The 22,015-nt window shown below is 43.8% G+C and overlaps 1 protein-coding gene across 1 annotated transcript in view; it reads right to left on the bottom strand.

The window, feature by feature from the left end:
• The window catches only part of LOC146857429 (cornifelin homolog), a 31,358-nt gene extending 25,554 nt beyond the window's left edge, over positions 1-5,804 (bottom strand). Inside the window, exons 1-2 of the mRNA XM_085647926.1 lie at positions 5,754-5,804; positions 2,851-2,993 (exon numbers count right to left, since the gene is read on the bottom strand). Of these exons, the coding sequence (XP_085504052.1) occupies positions 2,851-2,956 (106 nt within the window). The 5' untranslated portion in view covers positions 2,957-2,993; positions 5,754-5,804. The remainder of the gene's footprint in view (positions 1-2,850; positions 2,994-5,753) is intronic.
• Between the last annotated feature and the right edge of the window lie 16,211 nt (positions 5,805-22,015).

Genomic DNA, 22,015 nt, shown 5'->3' with positions numbered 1-22,015 from the left:
TGAAGGTGTATCAACTGCCAGACCAAAAAAACCCGGTAACTGTTTATTTCCCAAAAATGTTATCTGATTAAAGAAAAAAATTCTAGGTCTCTATAATTTCATTTTCTTCCATGCAGCCGCCTTCCTTGGTGCACCCAAGCAGTAGAGTTATCTTTCTCTCCATCAGTTTATCCCTAGATCCATAGCGCTGGTACAGGTGCCTGTGCTTACAATCTACGAAGATTTGAGGACTTGAAATGTGAATAAGCAGCAAAAGTGCAAGTGGTGGATAGCTAAGAAAGAGAACTGCAAAAGGTCATGACACTCAAAGGGGAGCAAGAGTTGGGGGCACAGCCAGAGTAAGGCTGGAGACTAGAGGGGCACTTCAGCTCATCAATAGGTGAGGAAATAGGCTGATCAGATAGGCATATAGGTCTGAGCAAACCTTGAAACATACCCCTTCCTTATGGCCATCGCAAGGTACTGAATGCATAATGCACATTCCCTATATTGGGACAGTCTCTATCTTTGAAGCGACGTGTTGCGGCTAGGCAAAAACACGTGTGTCGAACTGGCCCATAGGGCAATCTGGTGGTCGTGTTTTTTGGCTGTCTGTGGGCCTGTTTTATGGGCTGGTGGGCTGGTTTATACTGTTGATTTCCCTGATAATATCACCACAATCAGTGCATGCAGCAAGCATAAATGCATGCAATCTGCCATTCTTTGTAAAACACCTGTACAGCGTGTCTTTACAAGTTCAAAACTGCCCCAATTTGCAAATATAGGCAACTTTTGTTTGCTTTTTGACTCGCTAACGGGGGGCACATTTATTTTGGTGCTTAGGCCCATTTTCTTCCCCAGTCCAACCCTGGAATGCACCCCTACAAATAAACACAATTTAGAGCACTCAGCGGCCTGGGGGGCTTATTTCTGAGGGGCGTCACTTTTTTGACGCTCAGACAGAGCAAGCCACTCAATCATAACTATGAGGCAATGCAAAGCCACCCTGCATGGCTCTTCATGGACTCATAGAAATGGAGTAAGGCAAAGCAGCGCATGTCGCTGCCATGCCTAACTCGGTGTCAAGGAGGAGGCCCATGGGCTTTGGGGTGAGTTTTCCCATGCAACACCCATGGATTTTGATGCTGCCCCAGATTTACCTAATCACATAAACCTGGGGCAGCGCCTGGGGTTTGCTTGTACAATTGATGGGTGCTTTTTATGATGATCTCTGATCACACAGTTTAGGCCCTGTGATCCTTTGTGCCACAAAGGACACAAGGGTTTGGCGCCCTCGTTACAAGGGCTGCTCGTGCTTAGTTCGATTGAGCACCGCGACTGCATGCCAGGGTTTGGTTTTTGCTCTCCTTGTTGTAGAAACAATATTTATCCTGTAATCTAATTGTCATAGGAAACTAGGGTTTGGCCCCCTCATCACGGAGGCTGTTTGTACCTTAATTGATTGAGCACTGTAATTGCATGCTTTATGCTCTCCCAGTTGTAACATCGGTATTTTCCCTGACGTTTAATTGCTTTGTAAGTGACCATTGAGTAAGGTTTTACCCTCTGCACATCCTCAAGTTACACTATTTCCTTGATTTATCGGACTTAGCTTTGCTTGGTTTAATTTGGTATGGTCCATTATTAATTAAGTATCAAATTGTATCATTGTTTTTGCAACATATTGTCCTGATGATGGCCCTGGTCAATTTTACCTTGGGTTGAAACGTTGACCTGTACTCATGTAATATGGACTGTCAAATCATTTGGTATATTCACATAAAGTAATTCCATTTCTGTTGCCAAAATCAATGAATGGTTCTCTTTTGCTTAAATTACTGAAAATAATGGCAGACTCTTGCTCTGTATAATCGTTATCAGTATTATTTGTGTTGCTTCCATGCAGTGTCTTTGATTAAAATTCTCTTTGTGACCAATTCCTCAATTTTCTGAACTATATATATTTTTAAATAATGACTCTTTATTGGTCATCTGTTCAGACTAAGGGAATAACTGTGTACTCCTTTTCTGACTTGTGTTTGGGATTACAGATATATGATGTTTTGGGTTACCTGTGTGTTAGGCTTACTTATACTTTTAATTAAGATGTGTTTTCATTCATGTTTACTGCCCAGTCCTCTCTCGGCTGAGGTTATCCCAAGTAAACTATATTTTTTGTTCATATATAACTACCCTGCTTCTTAGGGTTACAGAGTTGACTCCTTGGTTTGTAATTATTGCTTTACTCTGTGTCTAGGAGGCATTCCATGGCCGATGGGGTGGGTTTTCCCATGCAACACCCATAGATTTTAACACTGCCCCAGATTTACTTAATCATGTAAACCTGGGGCAGCGCCTAAACCTTTCGCCTCCCCAGAGCAGGTGTAACGAGGGGAAATATTCTTATTTCTCTTTGTTTTTTCCTTATAGAAACAGGGAAAGGCCTCTCAGGATTTTTTGTGTGCAGGAAGGTGCCCCTTCCTGCACAAAAACAATCCTGTCTGCAATTGAGCATGGTGCAAGGGTGCCTACGTTGGTGCTAGGTAGCAAATTGTGCACCAGCACAGGGGGAAAGGACAGATATGCACCGTATTTCATAAATACGGGGCATTCCTGCCCTTTGACATTGACATTGGGCAGCACAACAAGAAGACTTGTGGCGCTACCCTACGCCAATTCTTCATAAATGAGGCCCCTGGTCTTTATTAAGTCAGATCGCGAATCTATTTAAAAAAAAAAACTTGTTTCTGAGTTTTCACTTTTGCCATGTATAGCGCTTCAACTCTGTGAAACTCCCTATATAGTCACACTGTTAAAGCATTTAGTTATTTCATTTGTTCTATTTCCCAGTCAGAAGCGGCAGTTACTTACATATGCCGCAGTCGTCGCAGCAGTCAAACATTTTGGAGCCCCACTCTCCTGTTGGCGATAAAGAGACCCCGGGGGCTGCGCCTGGCTGCTGAGTGACCACCGACATCACTTTCGTAGAGATTTTACACTGGTCAGAACGGACCCTTAAATTGAAATAACAGGTGCGGTTTAAAGCAAGCACATTTTCACAAATCTAGCCCTTGTTTACACAGTTTGGCACTCTAGTCACAAAAAACGTATTACAAGGCAGGGCCACAAATGGAATATATAATTAGGCCTATTAGTAACATGCCTGTGAAACAGTCGCGGCTGGCATTAATTGCGGGTGGAGATGCGGGGGGTTGTGCGGAGGGGGGGTAGCGCAGGGGGCTGCCGCAGAAGGGGTAGGCCGGGGGGGGGGGTAGCGTGGAGAGGAGGGGGGGTTAATTTAATAATGTTTTTTAAAACGTACCTGTCACCCGGCCAGGTCCTGTGTTTTCTCGGCACCTGCTCCTGCTTTCATGCCTCAGGCAGTAACAGGAAGCGGGCAGCCTCCCTCCCCTCCCCTCCCCTAAGCCAATCACAACACAGCAATGGCAGCATTGTGATTGGTGGGGACGCCGCCCAGCCAGGGCTTACGGGGGAGGCAATTTTCTCCATGTAGACTGCATTGCAGCCTGCATGGAGAAAGAGCAGAGTGCGCATGACTGGTTTAGGCCGCCCCAGAGGGCCGACCAAACAGTCATTGCACCCTCAGGAGTGGGCACACCACTCCTCCCTTGCTCGCAGCGCAGCAGCAAACCAAACCTTTCTGCTTTCTTGCAGAGCGAGAAGCAGGAACACAAAATAGTAGTTATTACCATTTTATGTTTCTGCATCTCGCCCAGCAAGAACGCAGTGGGGCGATGCTCCTCCGCCCTAGTAGAGGAGCCGCCCCTGCTGTGAAACAACTTAAAATAACCTCACCAAAGAGATCCTTTAAAAGGTTTGTGGTTTTCATTCAGGCGCAGCCGTCCACGACTAAAAGTGAAATGAAGTCAGTAAGATAACTCAGTGGCTGACTGTGCCTGCTGCTGCAGAGACCTCTGCTCAAACTGAAGGTCAATGGGTTCAAGGCCATTGAGTTCTACTCATGTATTAATTCCTCTGATTTGATTAAGTAAACGCCTATGCATTTGAGAGATGGTAACAGATGTTTCTGACACTGCTGCTCTCACTGTCAAGAACTATTCTATTCTATTCTTAAAGCACTTATATAGCTCATAGCTACCAGTAGGCATCCCAATACTGGTACTGGTAACTGCACCCTCTCTACTAAGACATACAAAATGGAGCTACTTCACACTGGGGGCCTCATTTATGAGGAATTGGTGCAGGGTAGCAGCGCAAGTCTTCTAGCTGCGCTGCCCTACGCCCACGTGAAAAGGCAGGAATGCAGTGTATTTATCAAATTCAGTGCATTCCTGTCTGTTCCCTCTGCGCTGGTGCACAATTTGCTGCCTAGAGCCAATGTAGGCACCTTTGCACCATGATGCAATGATGCCTCCGTTGCAGGCACCTTCCTACACAAAAGCAATCCAGAGAGGAGTTTTCCTCTTTCTATGTGTGCTACATTCTGTAAAGAGGAAAAAACGAGGAGAAATAATAAATATTTCTCCTCATTAAGCCTACTCCGGGGAGGCGTAAGGTTTTGGCACTGCTCCAGGTTTACGTGATTGAGTAAATCTGGGGCACCATCAAAATCCATGGTTGTTGCATGGGGAAAATGTATTTATTTCTATATTTATAGAGTGCCTGGTAACACCCACTGGTGTGTCCCTGCGCTATTTGTACTCACTGCAATATCCTTCCGCAACGCCCATGGAACGCCTCCTTGATGCAGAGCAAGGAAAGGAAGCGACTTCCACGGCTTTGTCTTGCTCCATATCTAGGAGGCCATGCAGAGCCAGCCTCTCATGAATCAGCCCCCAGGTTTGCACAACATGCCGGGAAACATTTCAGAGAGACAACTACACCGAGTACATTTTCTTACTGTGTTAAAATGTATTGAATCCAGGACACCCTTTTCATACTTAATCTGCATATTCGTGCCGGTGGAATGTGAAGTAACTACTTATTTCAGAAGCAACTGTGTTCATTACCTTCCTAGTGAACCTGTATCGCCAGTTTCAGAGAGACCGGGGTGTGGGTCAGAATCGGGGACACCGCTCACCAAAGAGATCCCTTTAGGGCAGTGGTCTTCAAACTTGTTAATGCAGTGCCCCCCACCCCTTCCATGTGAAAAAATTTATTTAAAAAATAATCCGGCCACCCAGAGGTTTTCACAATTATTCTAGTAAATTGTCAATGTTTAAATATGTCTAGACTTAAGTTCAGCTACCCCTTTTAAAAATGCAATCAAATTAGGGTGACCAGACGTCCCGGATTTCCCCGAACAGTCCCAGTTATCAGAGGACTGTCCTGTGATTCAACACTTTCCTTAATTTCAAATAAGTGTCCCAGTTTTGGGGGCAATGGTCAGGTCAGCCTGCAAAGGACAATTGAAAAGGTATACTATCAATAAGTAATTTATCTTTGATGTTCAGCAGGCGCGCAACACCCATTGGAATCAAAGTGCTCCCCCCCCCCCCCCCCTCGTGTGTGGCAGCCCGGGAGGAGAGAGCTTCCCCGGCGAACACACAGCCGCACCCGAACACTTCACAGGTCTTTAAAAGACCATTTGCATGTTAATGAGGCCTTGCTGTTGTTTCACCCCTTCTAAGAGCCCCTGCAGCTCCACTCTGCCTACTGCTTAAAGATTCAGCCCCCCCCCCCCCCCCCCGAAATTTGTTCTTCTATCACTAGAAATTAGGAACAAAAAACAATATACAAAGCCGAAAAACACACAAAAGCATTCAAGCCAGAAACAAGACAGGGACACTTACCCTTGGACTGCCTCTGGGCTGTAAGGGAGACCACCGAGGAGCAACTATTTAAAGTGGGGAGAAAGAGGAAATTGCAAATCGTTGCGAAAGTGGAAAGGATACCAGAGCACACATCCTTCAGTGGTCCATTTTCGTTCAGATCTCGCGGTGTGATGTCACCGCCTTATCGTTAAACGGTTCTGGCTGAGCCCGCGGGCCGGAAAGACGAGTGACAACACAGGCCCTGTGGAAAGAACGGGGCAGTCGGATGTCCGCACCCAGAGGCACTCGGATAATCAGCATGGCAGTAGCGTAGGCCGTGGGTCATGGGCCCCGGGGTAAGAGCGCCCTCGGGGCTTCGAGCCCTGGTGCATCTGCTGCACCAACGGAAGCTTGGAGCACACACAGTTACGTCATAAAACGGCCATGTATTTGAATCCCTTTCCTTTATAATGCCGGGGACTTTCACCACAGCACAAATGATTTTCCACAATTCCCTTCTAATTCGTTTGACAAACGTCAATTATTTTTGAGACTGTGAGGCTTGACATTCCTCTCACACTATTTTCCTTATCCGCTCTGGCAATGCTACATTTCAACACATAAAAAACCTTCCTGGCTGCCCATATGGTCAACACATCAGGCTATACTTCCCAGCCCGTCTTCAAATCCCCTCTCCTCGGCCACCTCTCAGCTCTTCAACAGTTCACTGCAAAGTCCACAATACGTGCCCGACAGTCTCCCCTTGTAACCCCTCCCAGCTCCAGTACCTACGTCCCCCAAAGGTGGGCGTCCACAGACCAAATACTGCGACTTCCTTCCTTCTGCTCATGCAAACCACCTCCTCCCTGCCATCATAGCTAGGACAAACCGGGACTGTCCGTGCAAACCCGGGACGCCTGGTCACCCTAATCATAGCGGACATCTCTCCCGTTTTTGACCCAGCCAATCGCCTTTTTCTCACAACCATGTCCACTCTTGGCATCGCTAGGACTCACTCTCCCAGTTCACTGCCACCCTTACTAAGTGCACATAATCGGTCCCTTGGTGATGCCACCTCATCTGTGCCAACCTCTCTCCCATCAGCCCCCCCCCCTCCTCCCCACGGCTCGATCTTTGCAGTGCCCCTCTTTCCACTCTATACAACTGCAGCAGGGGGGCATTTGAGTTCTTCCTCCTATCCTACTCTTTATCTATAGGTCGCCATGTGCTGCTCTCGCTGCTTCTGGGCACTTGCAACATAACCACTTTGACGGGATATTGCAGTGGTCGAAGTGCATTTAAAAATGTATTGGAACTGCGATGCTGCACGCAATGGGGCGGGGTGCAGGAAGGTGAGGGCGGGGTCAAAGGTAAGGCAAAAAAAAATTCTGTTACATTTTTCGGTCTTTCAGCTTCAGGTAACTATTTACAAAATAACACACAGCTTAAATGAAAATGAAATGCAAGATATGCTAATCAGTGGTAAATGCCCTATCCTCCATTATTAAAGCTCTGTTAGTTAATGCACTGCAGAGGTCTGGGTCTCTAAACAGAGAGCAAAAGACAAACTCATGGGACGGAATGGAGAGCAAATGAAACATTCTCCCCAGTCAATAGATCTGGGTTAAATCCCTCACTCTTTTGCTCACCATTCGACCCCAGTTTAGTCCCAGCCATATGCAAATCAGTCTTGACCCTGTGCCTCATGGGAACAGTCCAGACTGATATGCCAAGCCAGGTCCTCAATGGACTGGAAACAAGCATCCTGGGACTGGTTTCGGGGCATCACCCCACATCAGCCAGGCTAGTTTGAATCCAGTGGCACAGTGAGTCTGGGACCCACATCTGGGCATACCCGGCGCACTTCAGGGGAGAAAGGAAAAGACACACAGATAGAGAGCAACAGAATTGAAAACTGATTGGTGCAGTGGAGAATAGTGACTTGTGTATGTTGAGTGCTACGAGGTCTCAGCCTGTGACAAAAAGCACCATGAACATGTAAGTCATTGTTTAAATCTTTAATAATAAGATAGGCTGCTACAAAACGCACTAAAAAGGCGTAGGATAAAAAATGTGCTTCCAAAATATAGATTTTAGTAATACCTAGACTGTACATAGTGCAATTCTTTTTTATAACTGCTTTTTAAAAGCACAGATTAGCTGGTAGCTCCCGAGCAACACCTCTCAGAAAGAACAAAAGTGTATAATCTGGAAGCATTTGTTTTATGAACTCCCTTTTAAAAGCACTCACTTCACAGTTTAGCTGGATAATCTCAAATAGAATAAATGTGTGCCATCAGGAAACTAAGTGATTCCATCAATTAAAGCCAATACCGGCTTCCAAGCACCTTCACATTTGCAGACTGACCTCTTGTGCACATTTACATTTCTTTCGGGGAAGCAGGGACCCTGGCAGGAAGGCTTTTTTTTAGATACCTGCGCCTCCTTCGGTCACACAGCACTGGAGACTCCCTGCCTTACACTTCAGCTGGAGCATTCCAACTCCAGGAATTGAGGGGTGTCTTTTTACAAGAAGTAGGGGAGCTTTTTTATTTAAAATGAAACAGTATAAGCATGTTGTGCCCCTCAGACCCTGTCATTCCTCCTTAAACCACTTGGATAGAAGGAGTGGTAAGACAGGATGAGAGAATGGTGAAGGAAGTCTGGGAAAGATGCCCCCTCCCCCTTGACCCCCACAGCATCTTATCTTCCAGTTTTCACTTACTAGCAGAAGTCACTGGATGGCCGAATTCTGCTAGATGCTTAACGCAGCCAAAAAGCAGATTGCTCAGTTCCCCATTTTCACAGTTGACAATGGTGATCTGAGTTCTCAATAAACATCTTTCTCAATGACCTTGCTTATCTTCAACAATCAGCTCTTGCACCTCTAGCCTTCGGCCAGGCTCCGGCAGTCCTCTTTCGCAGCCCATGCTATTGCCCTCAGGCATCACCTCATGCACTCTCAAACAAGAAAGGGGGAAGGGGAGGGCTTTAGCAATAATAAACTAGCTTAATATTATTGTAGGTCCAGCATACATGCCCAACAATCAATGTAAACAGAAAGGTATGCAGTTCCTGATATTAGCGCATTGTGTGTTAGAGTCACTCAGGTCCCAGGGTGATGGTGTGAAAACAATCAGGTTGATCGGAGTAGAAGGTACTCCTTCTGGAAAAGAAGACCCTCACACACCCAACAAGCGGGTGTCTTGCTTCATCACCGGGTCTTTGCTCCTTATCGGGCCGGCAGTGCAATGCCCGATCAGGCACCCCGAGGGGGCCTTCCTGTCGGAGATCTTTATTTCCAAACGCCGGTGAGTGAGGTGTGTGGGGAGAACAGTTAATTATGATAAATGGTGTAGGTGCAAGTGAAGTGAAAGATAAGTGTACTAAAACAGGGGAAGGTGATCCACTTCAAACAATTTTAATAAAGTATGGTCACCACCCTGATTAAAAACAATCCGCACATCTCTCACCATTAGGTATGTGAGTAATATGTGCTAAAGGGATAAAAAAGGTCGACATGTTTCTTGCCTAGGATTATATTAAATGGCAATTCTTCAGGACCAATAAACGAGCATATACAGCTACCTGCACCTTTTTGGTGGTGGCCACAACCTCTAAGAGGTGTCAATGGTGGCCACACGTACAGCACCCTAAAAACGTGTGGTACCGTGAATCCCAAGAACACACAACCTGTGAAAGAAACACAAAGTTAAAATCATTGTCATATTAAACGATTCGAGGCATCAGGTTTACTTGAGACAACAAGTGATGTCAGACATAAAACCGTGGCATGCGTCGATTGTGAGCAGATATTAATAGGACTTTATAAAGGCAAACAGCAGAATCTCAATTGAAAGCCACCTCAAAAAATTCAACCCTGCGAGGTTGCATCTATTTTCGAACACAGTCTAGCTAAAACTCACCCTATTAGGCTGTGGAGAAAATGAGGCCAGGGTAGGAAGGCACTAAATGCTAGTGTCCTAAAGGGAGGAAGGTGGATAAAAAACAAACAAACAACAGATGCGTCAGGTCAATAAGCGTCAAGAGAACTCAATATAAGTTGGAGAACCTTTGTGGTGGGGTGTCTCATGGTATACATAGGCATGTAAAACTTAGAACTGTCACCCAATCATACGAGGGCGAAAGTTTGCTTCAATGGTCAATGAACACACAAACTAGAAAAAGGGTATGCTTGTACCTATGATGGTAAAGTACTAATCAAACAATGGTTGTCGCAACCAGTTATCCTGCACGTCAGCGCAAGCGCATGGCAATTGAGAATGTAACAGAACTAGTCTCAGCGTAGGTCAAGGAGGCAAACAATGGTTGAGGCAACCAGTAATCCTGCACGTCAGCGCAAGCGCATGGCAATTGAGAATGTAACAGAACTAATCTCAGCGCGGGTCAAGGAAGCACTGATGTAACGGCCATAATGAGTGCAATCACATCACGAGTCCGACCATTCTCTCCTGTGCATTACGTTGTCAACTGAGACTTAAAAATGCGCACTCTAACTCAATGATCGATAAAACAACTAAAAATACTCACGATTTCGTTGAATAAACGTTACCGTAAACCTAAGACCCCGCCAGCCGCTCAAGTCTGGTGATAGTAAGGTCGACTTGCTCAAAAAAATGAAAGCCGGTCGGCGTGCTGCGTCAGTACGTCTGGGGCGGTCGCATGCGGTAGAGGCGTGGCTACGTCCCAACCACTAGGCCGCCAACCGTGACGACTGTCAGACGGGTGGGGACGCAAAAGGGGTTACTATGGGAACTCGTGTGTAGAGGGGAATCCCTCTCGCTCGCGTGCGTGTGACGCGGTCGCAACCAAGGAGGGCGTGGACACAAGTCAACCAATAGGTTGCTCTCCTCGGAATGAGTCACCAAAAAGGGGATTGGACAGGTGGTTGCTATAGAAACTTGTTAGCGATGCATACTGCCATACACGAACAACCAGTACATTCGTATGTGACTAAATCTAAGGCCCCCTATTTAAATAATTGTATCCAACTGAGCGCTATGTACTGCAGAGCTTAGTTAGTATCAGACACGAAGTGGTACAGTGAAAAGCACAGAGGAGGTCCGTAAAAAGGGTTGTCAACCCTGTTGCTAAAGATGGAGCTGAAGACCCACGAGTATGGAGATTATTACCTTTCGGCGACTAGTATACAGGAGTGAACCCATCCTACAAAAAAATGATGATCAACAGAATTGTTGCCAAGGGCCAGCAGTGGTTGTGAGGGGCATCGGAGCAACCTCAGTAAGTATGCCTTTTTGAGAAGAAATCAGGCTCGTAAAATATTAAAAGTCAGGAAGATAGTAGCCTAACTCAAGTGAGCATGCTCCACGGGATGTCCTCATTAAGGCCAGTGGTATCAGCAGCCAATCTCAGGACCCAACGTTGTTCGAGCCTAAAGAGGGCTTTTTTAGACATATGGGGGTGAGATTCCAAAACCACCCATTGAAATGAGGTGGGAGCATGTCGTTCCAGGTTGTAATGGGTCGTCATTTTAGTGTTGGTTTTCGCGCATCTGAAATTACTTTTGTGTTCCAGCATGCGAGTTTTGACTGCACGCGTAGTCATGCCTATATATGGTAAGCCGCATGGGCAAGTCATCAGGTAAATGCAATTTGTTGAGTTGCAATTTGTATGTTTGTGGATTTGCCAGGTAACGCCATTGGTGAGTACCAACTCTTTGCTGGTGTGTGTCTGTGGGCACATAGAGCACGACCCGCAGGGGTAGTGACCCTAAACTGGAGGTAAATTCCACAGCAGTCTTTGAGACCCAGGGGCTGATTTCTTAGGCCTAGTATGTATTAGTAGGTCCTTCAGGTTACTCGTGCGCTTGAACGCGAACCTGGGGACTTCCAGATCTAGATCTCCAGTGTTGAGAATACCCCAGTGTTTTTTGATGATCGCCTTAATCCTGTTCGAATCAGGGGTGAAGGTGGTAACACAGGTTAAGGATTGATCAGGTTCCTTAATGTTGACGTCTAGTAGACTCTCTCTATTGTTATTTCTCGCTCGTTTGCGAGCACGAGACACGACCTGTGTGGGGTAGTCTCGCTTGATCAGGTCATTCATAAGAGTTGAAGACTCTCTCTGATAGTCTGCCACAGAACTACAGTTCCTTCTGATACGTAAAAATTGTCCGAAAGGTAGATTTTCTCTCAACGACTTGGGATGGTAACTGCTGAATAAGAGGAGGCTATTCCTATCTGTGGGCTTACCATATAGACTCGTGGAGATCTTACCCCCTTCAAGGCGGATGAGTAGGGATTTAATGTATTTATCCAAGTACAGAATTCTGTGCACTTCGTGTAGTCTCCCTTCCACAGAATCAGGATGTCGTCAATGAACCTTTTCCAGAGCAGTACATTCGCCGAGTAGGGGTTGGTGGAATGATGGATGGCCCTACTTTCAAAGGCTGACATGTACATACATGCCAGACTCGGCGCGAATGTACTGCCCATGGAAGTACCCTGGGTTTGGTGGTACAATTGTGTGTTATACTCAAAGAAGTTTTGAGTCAAGGCAAAGCTCGCACATTCCATTATGAATGGTACAGGTGTATTGGAAATAATCTCACTGCTGCTTAGTGCATCCTCGATAACTTGGAGGGTGGAAGTCCCCAGGTTCGCGTTCAAGCGCACGAGTAACCTGAAGGACCTACTAATACATACTAGGCCTAAGAAATCAGCCCCTGGGTCTCAAAGACTGCTGTGGAATTTACCTCCAGTTAAGGGTCACTACCCCTGCGGGTCGTGCTCTATGTGCCCACAGACACACACCAGCAAAGAGTCGGTACTCACCAATGGCGTTACCTGGCAAATCCACAAACATACAAATTGCAACTCAACAAATTGCATTTACCTGATGACTTGGCCATGCGGCTTACCATATATAGGCATGACTACGCGTGCAGTCAAAACTCGCATGCTGGAACACAAAAGTAATTTCAGATGCGCGAAGACCAACACTAAAATGACGACCCATTACAACCTGGAACGACATGCTCCCACCTCATTTCAATGGGTGGTTTTGGAATCTCACCCCCATATGTCTAAAAAAGCCCTCTTTAGGCTCGAACAACGTTGGGTCCTGAGATTGGCTGCTGATACCACTGGCCTTAATGAGGACATCCCGTGGAGCATGCTCACTTGAGTTAGGCTACTATCTTCCTGACTTTTAATATTTTATGAGCCTGATTTCTTCTCAAAAAGGCATACTTACTGAGGTTTCTCCGATGCCCCTCACAACCACTGCTGGCCCTTGGCAACAATTCTGTTGATCATCATTTTTTTGTAGGATGGGTTCACTCCTGTATACTAGTTGCCGAAAGGTAATAATCTCCATACTCGTGGGTCTTCAGCTCCATCTTTAGCAACAGGGTTGACAACCCTTTTTACGGACCTCCTCTGTGCTTTTCACTGTACCACTTCGTGTCTGATACTAACTAAGCTCTGCAGTACATAGCGCTCAGTTGGATACAATTATTTAAATAGGGGGCCTTAGATTTAGTCACATACGAATGTACTGGTTGTTCGTGTATGGCAGTATGCATCGCTAACAAGTTTCTATAGCAACCACCTGTCCAATCCCCTTTTTGGTGACTCATTCCGAGGAGAGCAACCTATTGGTTGACTTGTGTCCACGCCCTCCTTGGTTGCGACCGCGTCACACGCACGCGAGCGAGAGGGATTCCCCTCTACACACGAGTTCCCATAGTAACCCCTTTTGCGTCCCCACCCGTCTGACAGTCGTCACGATTGGCGGCCTAGTGGTTGGGACGTAGCCACGCCTCTACCGCATGCGACCGCCCCAGACGTACTGACGCAGCACGCCGACCGGCTTTCATTTTTTTGAGCAAGTCGACCTTACTATCACCAGACTTGAGCGGCTGGCGGGGTCTTAGGTTTACGGTAACGTTTATTCAACGAAATCGTGAGTATTTTTTGTTGTTTTATCGATCATTGAGTTAGAGTGCGCATTTTTAAGTCTCAGTTGACAACGTAATGCACAGGAGAGAATGGTCGGACTCGTGATGTGATTGCACTCATTATGGCCGTTACATCAGTGCTTCCTTGACCCGTGCTGAGATTAGTTCTGTTACATTCTTAATTGCCATGCGCTTGCGCTGACGTGCAGGATTACTGGTTGCCTCAACCATTGTTTGCCTCCTTGACCTACGCTGAGACTAGTTCTGTTACATTCTCAATTGCCATGCGCTTGCGCTGACGTGCAGGATAACTGGTTGCGACAACCATTGTTTGATTAGTACTTTACCATCATAGGTACAAGCATACCCTTTTTCTAGTTTGTGTGTTCATTGACCATTGAAGCAAACTTTCGCCCTCGTATGATTGGGTGACAGTTCTAAGTTTTACATGCCTATGTATACCATGAGACACCCCACCACAAAGGTTCTCCAACTTATATTGAGTTCTCTTGACGCTTATTGACCTGACGCATCTGTTGTTTGTTTGTTTTTTATCCACCTTCCTCCCTTTAGGACACTAGCATTTAGTGCCTTCCTACCCTGGCCTCATTTTCTCCACAGCCTAATAGGGTGAATTTATGCTAGACTGTTTTCGATAAATTGATGCAACCTCGCAGGGTTGAATTTTTTGAGATGGCTTTCAATTGAGATTCTGCTGTTTGCCTTTATAAAGTCCTATTAATATCTGCTCACAATCGACGCATGCCACGGTTTTATGTCTGACATCACTTGTTGTCTCAAGTAAACCTGATGCCTCGAATCGTTTAATATGACAATGATTTTAACTTTGTGTTTCTTTCACAGGTTGTGTGTTCTTGGTATTCACGGTACCACACGTTTTTAGGGTGCTGTACGTGTGGCCACCATTGACACCTCTTAGAGGTTGTGGCCACCACCAAAAAGGTGCAGGTAGCCGTATATGCTCGTTTATTGGTCCTGAAGAATTGCCATTTAATATAATCCTAGGCAAGAAACATGTCGACCTTTTTTATCCCTTTAGCACATATTACTCACATACCTAATGGTGAGAGATGTGCGGATTGTTTTTAATCAGGGTGGTGACCATACTTTATAAAAATTGTTTGAAGTGGATCACCTTCCCCTGTTTTAGTACACTTATCTTTCACTTCACTTGCACCTACACCATTTATCATAATTAACTGTTCTCCCCACACACCTCACTCACCGGCGTTTGGAAATAAAGATCTCCGACAGGAAGGCCCCCTCGGGGTGCCTGATCGGGCATTGCACTGCCGGCCCGATAAGGAGCAAAGACCCGGTGATGAAGCAAGACACCCGCTTGTTGGGTGTGTGAGGGTCTTCTTTTCCAGAAGGAGTACCTTCTACTCCGATCAACCTGATTGTTTTCACACCATCACCCTGGGACCTGAGTGACTCTAAAACACAATGCGCTAATATCAGGAACTGCATACCTTTCTGTTTACATCACCTCATGCACCACAGGGGGTCACCTAATCCCACCTGTCTTTTCTTTTTTTTAGTAAATTCTATAGACCTCTTGTCTAAAACCTTTGGAGGAGACTAGTTTACCGGGAGGAAGACGCTTGATTCTAAACCTACCACCATTCCTAGCCGCCTGGGGTGAGAGACAGTGCAATCTGCCTGAAGGACTCGTGGTCTGTGGCTAAAGGGTGCAGCAGGGCTGCGAGCGTTTCAGCAGGGACTCCATCTCCCAGGAGTCCCTGCCAGACCGACTGCCAACACCTGGTCCGCTCTCCCTGTTGCTCCGCCCACGGCCGCCCGAGAGGATTACAGACACCTGCCTGCCCTGCTTCAGTGGGACCTCTTGTCTAAACCTTTGGAGGAGACTAGTTTACCGGGAGGAAGACGCTTGATTCTAAACCTACCACCATTCCTAGCCGCCTGGGGTGAGAGACAGTGCAATCTGCCTGAAGGACTCGTGGTCTGTGGCTAAAGGGTGCAGCAGGGCTGCGAGCGTTTCAGCAGGGACTCCATCTCCCAGGAGTCCCTGCCAGACCGACTGCCAACACCTGGCCCGCTCTCCCTGTTGCTCCGCCCACGGCCTGTAACCCCGCCCTACTTAAACGATCTAGATCCCCGCTGCGCGGGAGTGCCCGGGGCTAAGCCCGGGCAAAGGGCGGGCCCTGTTAGGCCCTCTGAGGCCGAGCGAGGCCGGGCAGGGCTCATTCCCTTTCATCTTTTTTCCTTTCCATTTGTATCTTTTGTTAGCATTGTTGCTATGGCCCAGAGTCTGGACAATGTCATTCTAGAAAAGCCGGGGGGGTCGTTAAATGGCACTCTCGACAGTTACTTTACAAGGGTTCCCATCGATCTAGATAGGGAATCAACACTAGAAGAGCGTAGGGCGGAGCGCCGTCGCTCGGTTGAATGTCTGAAAAATAGGGCTCCAATAGATCTCACGCCTCACCCCCTCTCCCTCAGTGGAGGAAGTCTCAGTGGTATTGCCGACCTTACATCTTTAGAGAGTGTTCCACTCCTGCTATGTGATTGCACACCTACACCTTGTCTCTCCATTGAACAGCCCATGAGTTATACTCCCCTTCCCAGTCCCGTCAACATAACTGCCAATTCGATCAACCTGACCACTAGTAGGGGAAAATCTGTCCGAAATAAGATGAATAAATTAATGCCGCATAAGTTCTATGGCCCACCACCAGGCAAAAGAAGATGCAAAGGGGGGGGAACAACAAAAATCCAACATTAGTCACACCGACTTTGGCAGGCCTTCCAAGCCGGCCATTAGAACAGATCCGGCGTCAGTAGCCGTATTAGTCAACTTGCCTAACTTGGAAGTCCCCCTTAAACCTCCACATATCGATAAGGAAGCTAGTACCATTGTACCTACTGCCATTTCTGCTGAATCCGTGCTGAAAGCAGCATTCCCCACCGTCCCACCAGATAACATGGAACAACTAATTAGGTCTTTTATTCTACCAATTATTGAGGGGTTAAAGAGGGTGGAGAAACGACTCGAGGCTATCGAGTCTGTTATTAGCAGTAAGGACGGTGCAACTAGGGTCACAGTGAGTACGGCGGTGCCACCCATAACCCTGGTTGCACAACCAACCAGTTCTGCCTCTAAAGTTTCATTCCAACCCACCAAAGTTACATCACAACTTCCCAATCTAGCAAAATCTAATCAACAAATGTTATTTCCCCCATTGCAGGCAAACAAACTAGCTGTAACTCCTGCCAGTGAACCCACGAGGGGAATGGAAAAGGTACTTGTAGGAAAAACGCGGGAGGAGGGGGGAAGCACCAGACACGTAAGGGGACCAATGAACAAAGGTCCACTAGTTGAACTTCCCCCTGAAGCTGTGCCCTTCGGGGTTGTCTTGACGGGGGTCCCTATATTGACAGACAATAAAAGGGAAGGGTTCTCCCAGTTAAAAAATAAAATCATGCACTGGTTCAGTATATACAGACCAATCACAAAAAACATCAATGGTGAAATAGTGCATGTTCGGCGACTCCCATGGCTGGATGGTAGAAGCAAAGACCTTGAGGGAGACGTAGTTGTAGTTAATTTCAGAGACCCACGTGTGGTCAATTACATATTAAACTGGCCCATGGGCAATGGCAATAACTGCATCACCCCTCGTGCCCTGACATACTTCTATCCCAGATCACTTATGTTCCCTCCAACCTATATAAGTGGACAAGCACCTACCTACACAAATTTCTTAGCACCGTACAATACTGGGCATTTTGTGCAAGCACAATACCCAGTACCTGTTGCTGATCCCTTTGGGTGGAATACCGTACCCCCTAGTTTTAACACAACCACTAACAGGAGAATGGATCATTTGAGACCTTTCACACCCTTGGAGACAGTAAACAGGTTTGATGTGTTCACTGGGGGAAATACCTTTACAACGCAACTTTTACAACGCTGTGCTATTACAACGCATTTTTTACAACGCAAAATCTTTTACAACGCATGCTTTTACAACGCGTTCCATTATATTGTAAGTACTGTTACAACGCATATACCTTTACAACGCATTATTTGAAAATGCATTTACAACGCATGCATTTACAACGCATGCATTTACAACGCAAGATGTTATATGGTAAGTACTTTTACAACGCATATACTATTACAACGCATTTTTTTTGCAAAATATTTATCTTGTTTATTACTTGGGTAGCAGTAAAATTAATACTAGAGTATTATTATTTTTTTAATATAGCAATTCTAATTTAAAAAAGGTGAGTAGTTAATAAAAATATTAATACTTGAGTATTTTGTGTGGTAGAAATGTTTGGTTGGCAATTCTAATTTAAAAAAGGTGAGTAGTTAATAAAAATATTAATACTTGAGTATTTTGTGTGGTAGAAATGTTTGGTTGGTTAGCAGTTAAATAAATACTTGAGTATTAAAATAATTTTAAAAAATGCAATATTGATTTGAAATAAGTGAGTAGTTTATTAAAATATTAATACTTGAGTATTGTGACTAGTAGAAAAGTTTGGTTTGTTTGCTGATAAATTAATACTTTAGAATTTTTAGTTTGGTTTTATCTACTAAAAAATAAGTTTTAAAAAACATTAAAGAGTATATAATATTAAAATTTTAAGAAAAATGTTTGAGTACCTAATTTTAAATACTAGAGTATTTTTAACACATATGAAAAGACAAGAGTATTTATATGTTGAAAAGAAAGTGTCCTTTTATATAGAAATGGAATTGAATTTTTGAATTATTTAATATATAAATAAAATAATAATATATTACAAATATTAACACAAACATTTAAAAATATTTACAGTAATAAATATAACAATTTAACATTATTAAAATTTTAAAATAAGAAATAACAATTATAACTTACTGTTTAAATTTATTTCCCACGGTTTTCCATTTAAGTCTATGAGCGTGTTTGTCCTTCATTTATTTTGGCAGCCTCAGTATATGCAACCCGCGGAACAAGAAAAGAAGGTACAGAAAGTGAAGTAAGAGGAAGTTTTGAAAGGAAAAGACAATAGAGCCAAGGTAAGGAACATATTTAGTAATTTTACTTTTATTACATTACAATATTGGAGTTTATAAAACTTAATTAAAAATAATGACAGCAAACAATTATTTATTTCACAATTTTATTTGATTTAAAAAACATGAAAAAAATAAACATATTTTTTCATTAATTTTTCAAAGTAAGTTTCATTTTTATAACAAAATAAAAATATTTTAATAACATATATTAACATTTATTTACAGTTGAATGTAAAAAAGTAGTCCGCCATAAATAGAGAAGCACGCGATGACGTAAGGACGTGTGCGTCGACGTAATGCGCCATTTTGCAGAGCATCGGAGGAGGAAGCAGCAGGAAGCTGATCTGCGTCCAGGTAGGAAATATTTTCAGTTGATATTATAGATTAAACCTTTTAAAGGGATAGATATATAGTAAGGAAAGAATAAGGGGAGGTTGCTGGAAAACTAATAGATGTTTTAAAAGTTGGAAAGCATGTCCACATTAATGTCATTAATACAGGCCTATGTCGGGTCATTAAAAGTAAGTTAGTTATTTTAAAAAAGTATGTAACTCTTTCTAAATAAAAAGTTACGGTTCAGACAGTTGATTTGTTTGTTTTCGAAGAAAAAAATGTACTGTCGATCTTCATTTCTTTGTTCAAAAATTGTGCGTACTTTTATATTTAGAATATCTAACGTTGAAATACAAATGATGATTCAGCTGCAATGTGCATTAAGGAATATGGTTTTATTTGTATTTTATACATCGGATTGAGTTTTGGTGATTGGTTTTGACGGAATTGAAATTGGATTTTTTCGGTAATTTGAAAAATGGCGTACCGATAATGATAAATGGTTCAAATACTATGGAACAGTAAATTTGTCATCATTTGTTTATTTTGGATGAAATGAAGATTTGTTTTAAAAAATGGAAAAAACCCGACTTGTTAATTTGTAAAAATTTAAAAAAAAAAAAACTTAATATGCAAATTGAATTATTGTAATTAGTATAATTTTTGGCAAAGCAGGAAAGTAAGCAAATTCATTGTTTTAAAAAGAAAGAATGTTAGAAAGATTTTCCAGGTAGTCTATAGCCACACACAACGAAAACTGTTGTAGAATTGCCAATAGTCTCTCAGACATTTCCCTTGTTTTGACTGTTACTCGTGGGTTTAGACTACCTGCGAGTGTTTGTGCTAATCTCATTTCTTGGAAACTTTGCTCCTTCTTCAAAGTTTCCAAAAATGAGTAGAAGTTAGGATGTGGTTTTCCAATTGTATGATTGAAGGAGTTATGCCACCCCTCAATGGCATTGTTTGTTTTGGCCTCTCCCTCTAAACAACTCGTGTAGCAGTTCCACCACTCCACATGGAATCGTGGCTTCCTCCTGCGACCCGATCTGCTTAGGTGTCCAATCCATGTGTCCTCAAAATAATTTAGAATGGGTGCCAATTTTTCCTCGTTACTCGTATAATAAACAGATTCTATAATTGCAGTGTAGTACTCGTCCACACTATCGGGAGGAACAAAACAAAGTGCAGTTAATTTTTTAAGTTCAAACTGTAATTTGCTATCCCGGGAATATTCTGCAACTAGGGATGTTTTCTGTAGTTTACGCCAAAATGCCTGCGAAAAATGGAAGAAACATCCCTGAATTTGGGTATCCGTGTACGTTTTAGTGATCACATTGATCATGCTCAATTCGAAATCAATAATTATTTTTCGAGGACTTGCAGATGTTTTGCTTTTAATCACTGATAAAAGTTCAGTGTATGTTGCAGAAGTCTTATCAGGTAGCAAACTATACACTAAGGGAATTACACTATTGTTAATTTTCGCATGTATAGTGTAAATTTGAGTGAAAGGATGGGGTGTACTTTTAAACGTCCCATCCATCATCCAAATTTCACTACTTTCTAACTTAGCAAGGTTACGGGGGGTACTAAAAATTAAAATTCGTTTCTGAGGGTTTTCATTGTCATGCAGAAGGAAAGGTTCATCAGAAAAAGAAATAGAAAGATCATGAGGAATTCTAATGTCAGAAAATGTATGTGGTGTAGACAATTGAATATTACTTGCCTGCTTTTGTCTCTGAATAATTCTTCTCAAATTGGGTATTATAGGCATGTTGCTAGCAACATGACTGGGGACATGCTGTGCAACCTCCCTTAAAATGGATCCTGTAGATTCATTGGAGGTGCTTGCAATAGCTTTCATCTCATTTATTGTCTCTCTGATTTCTACATCCATTGCAGAGGCAGAGTGGTTATGTTCTGTGTTTTCACAACCAAATTATCAACAGTAACCGCTCTGCCACTGCAATGGGTAGTGTAGTATTGCACGCACCTCCAATGATTTCTAGTTAAACTTATTCTTTCCTTACTATATATGTATCCACCATGGTTTAACAAATTTTTGCCCTTCCTGGATTTAATGAAGTTTGCTGCTCCAAGGCTAGACATTATCTGAAAAAGGAGAAAAGTGAAAAAATTTAGCCTGATATTTTAAAATATATGTATACAAAACATAACATGTACTCAATCCTTTCTTTTGCCTACTGATGCATCTACATGGAGTAAGAATAGCACATTGATACCCCTACACTATCCAACACTTTCCCTACTGCTGCACCTTCCTGGAGTTAGAATAGTAAATTGATACCCCTACACTATCCAACACTTTCCCTACTGATGCACCTTCCTAGAGTAAGAATAGTAAATTAATACCCCTACACTATCCAATACTTACCCGACTGATGCACCTTCCTGGAGTTAGAATAGTAAATTGATACCCCTACACTATCCAACACTTTCCCTACTGAAGCACCTTCCTGGAGTTAGAATAGTAAATTGATACCCCTACACTATCCCACACTTTCTCTACTGCTGCACCTTCCTGGAGTTAGAATAGAAAATTAAGACCCCTACACTATCCAACACTTTCCCTACTGATGCACCTTCCTGGAGTAAGAATAGTAAATTGATACCCCTACACTATCCAACACTTTCCCTACTGATGCACCTTCCAGGAGTAAGAATAGTAAATTAATACCCCTACACTATCCAACACTTACCCTACTGATGCACCTTCCTGGAGTTAGAATAGTAAATTGATACCCCTACACTATCCAACACTTTCCCTACTGAAGCACCTTCCTGGAGTTAGAATAGTAAATTGATACCCCTACACTATCCAACACTTTCCCTACTGATGCACCTTCCTGGAGTAAGAATAGTAAATTAATACCCCTACACTATCCAACACTTACCCTACTGATGCACCTTCCTGGAGTTAGAATAGTAAATTGATACCCCTACACT

Source organism: Triturus cristatus, chromosome 3_2, assembly GCF_964204655.1.
Source record: "Triturus cristatus chromosome 3_2, aTriCri1.1, whole genome shotgun sequence".
Taxonomy (NCBI): domain Eukaryota; kingdom Metazoa; phylum Chordata; class Amphibia; order Caudata; family Salamandridae; genus Triturus; species Triturus cristatus.
The sequence above is the reverse complement of the archived record's forward strand: the minus strand, read 5'-3'. Positions and strand labels throughout refer to the sequence as shown.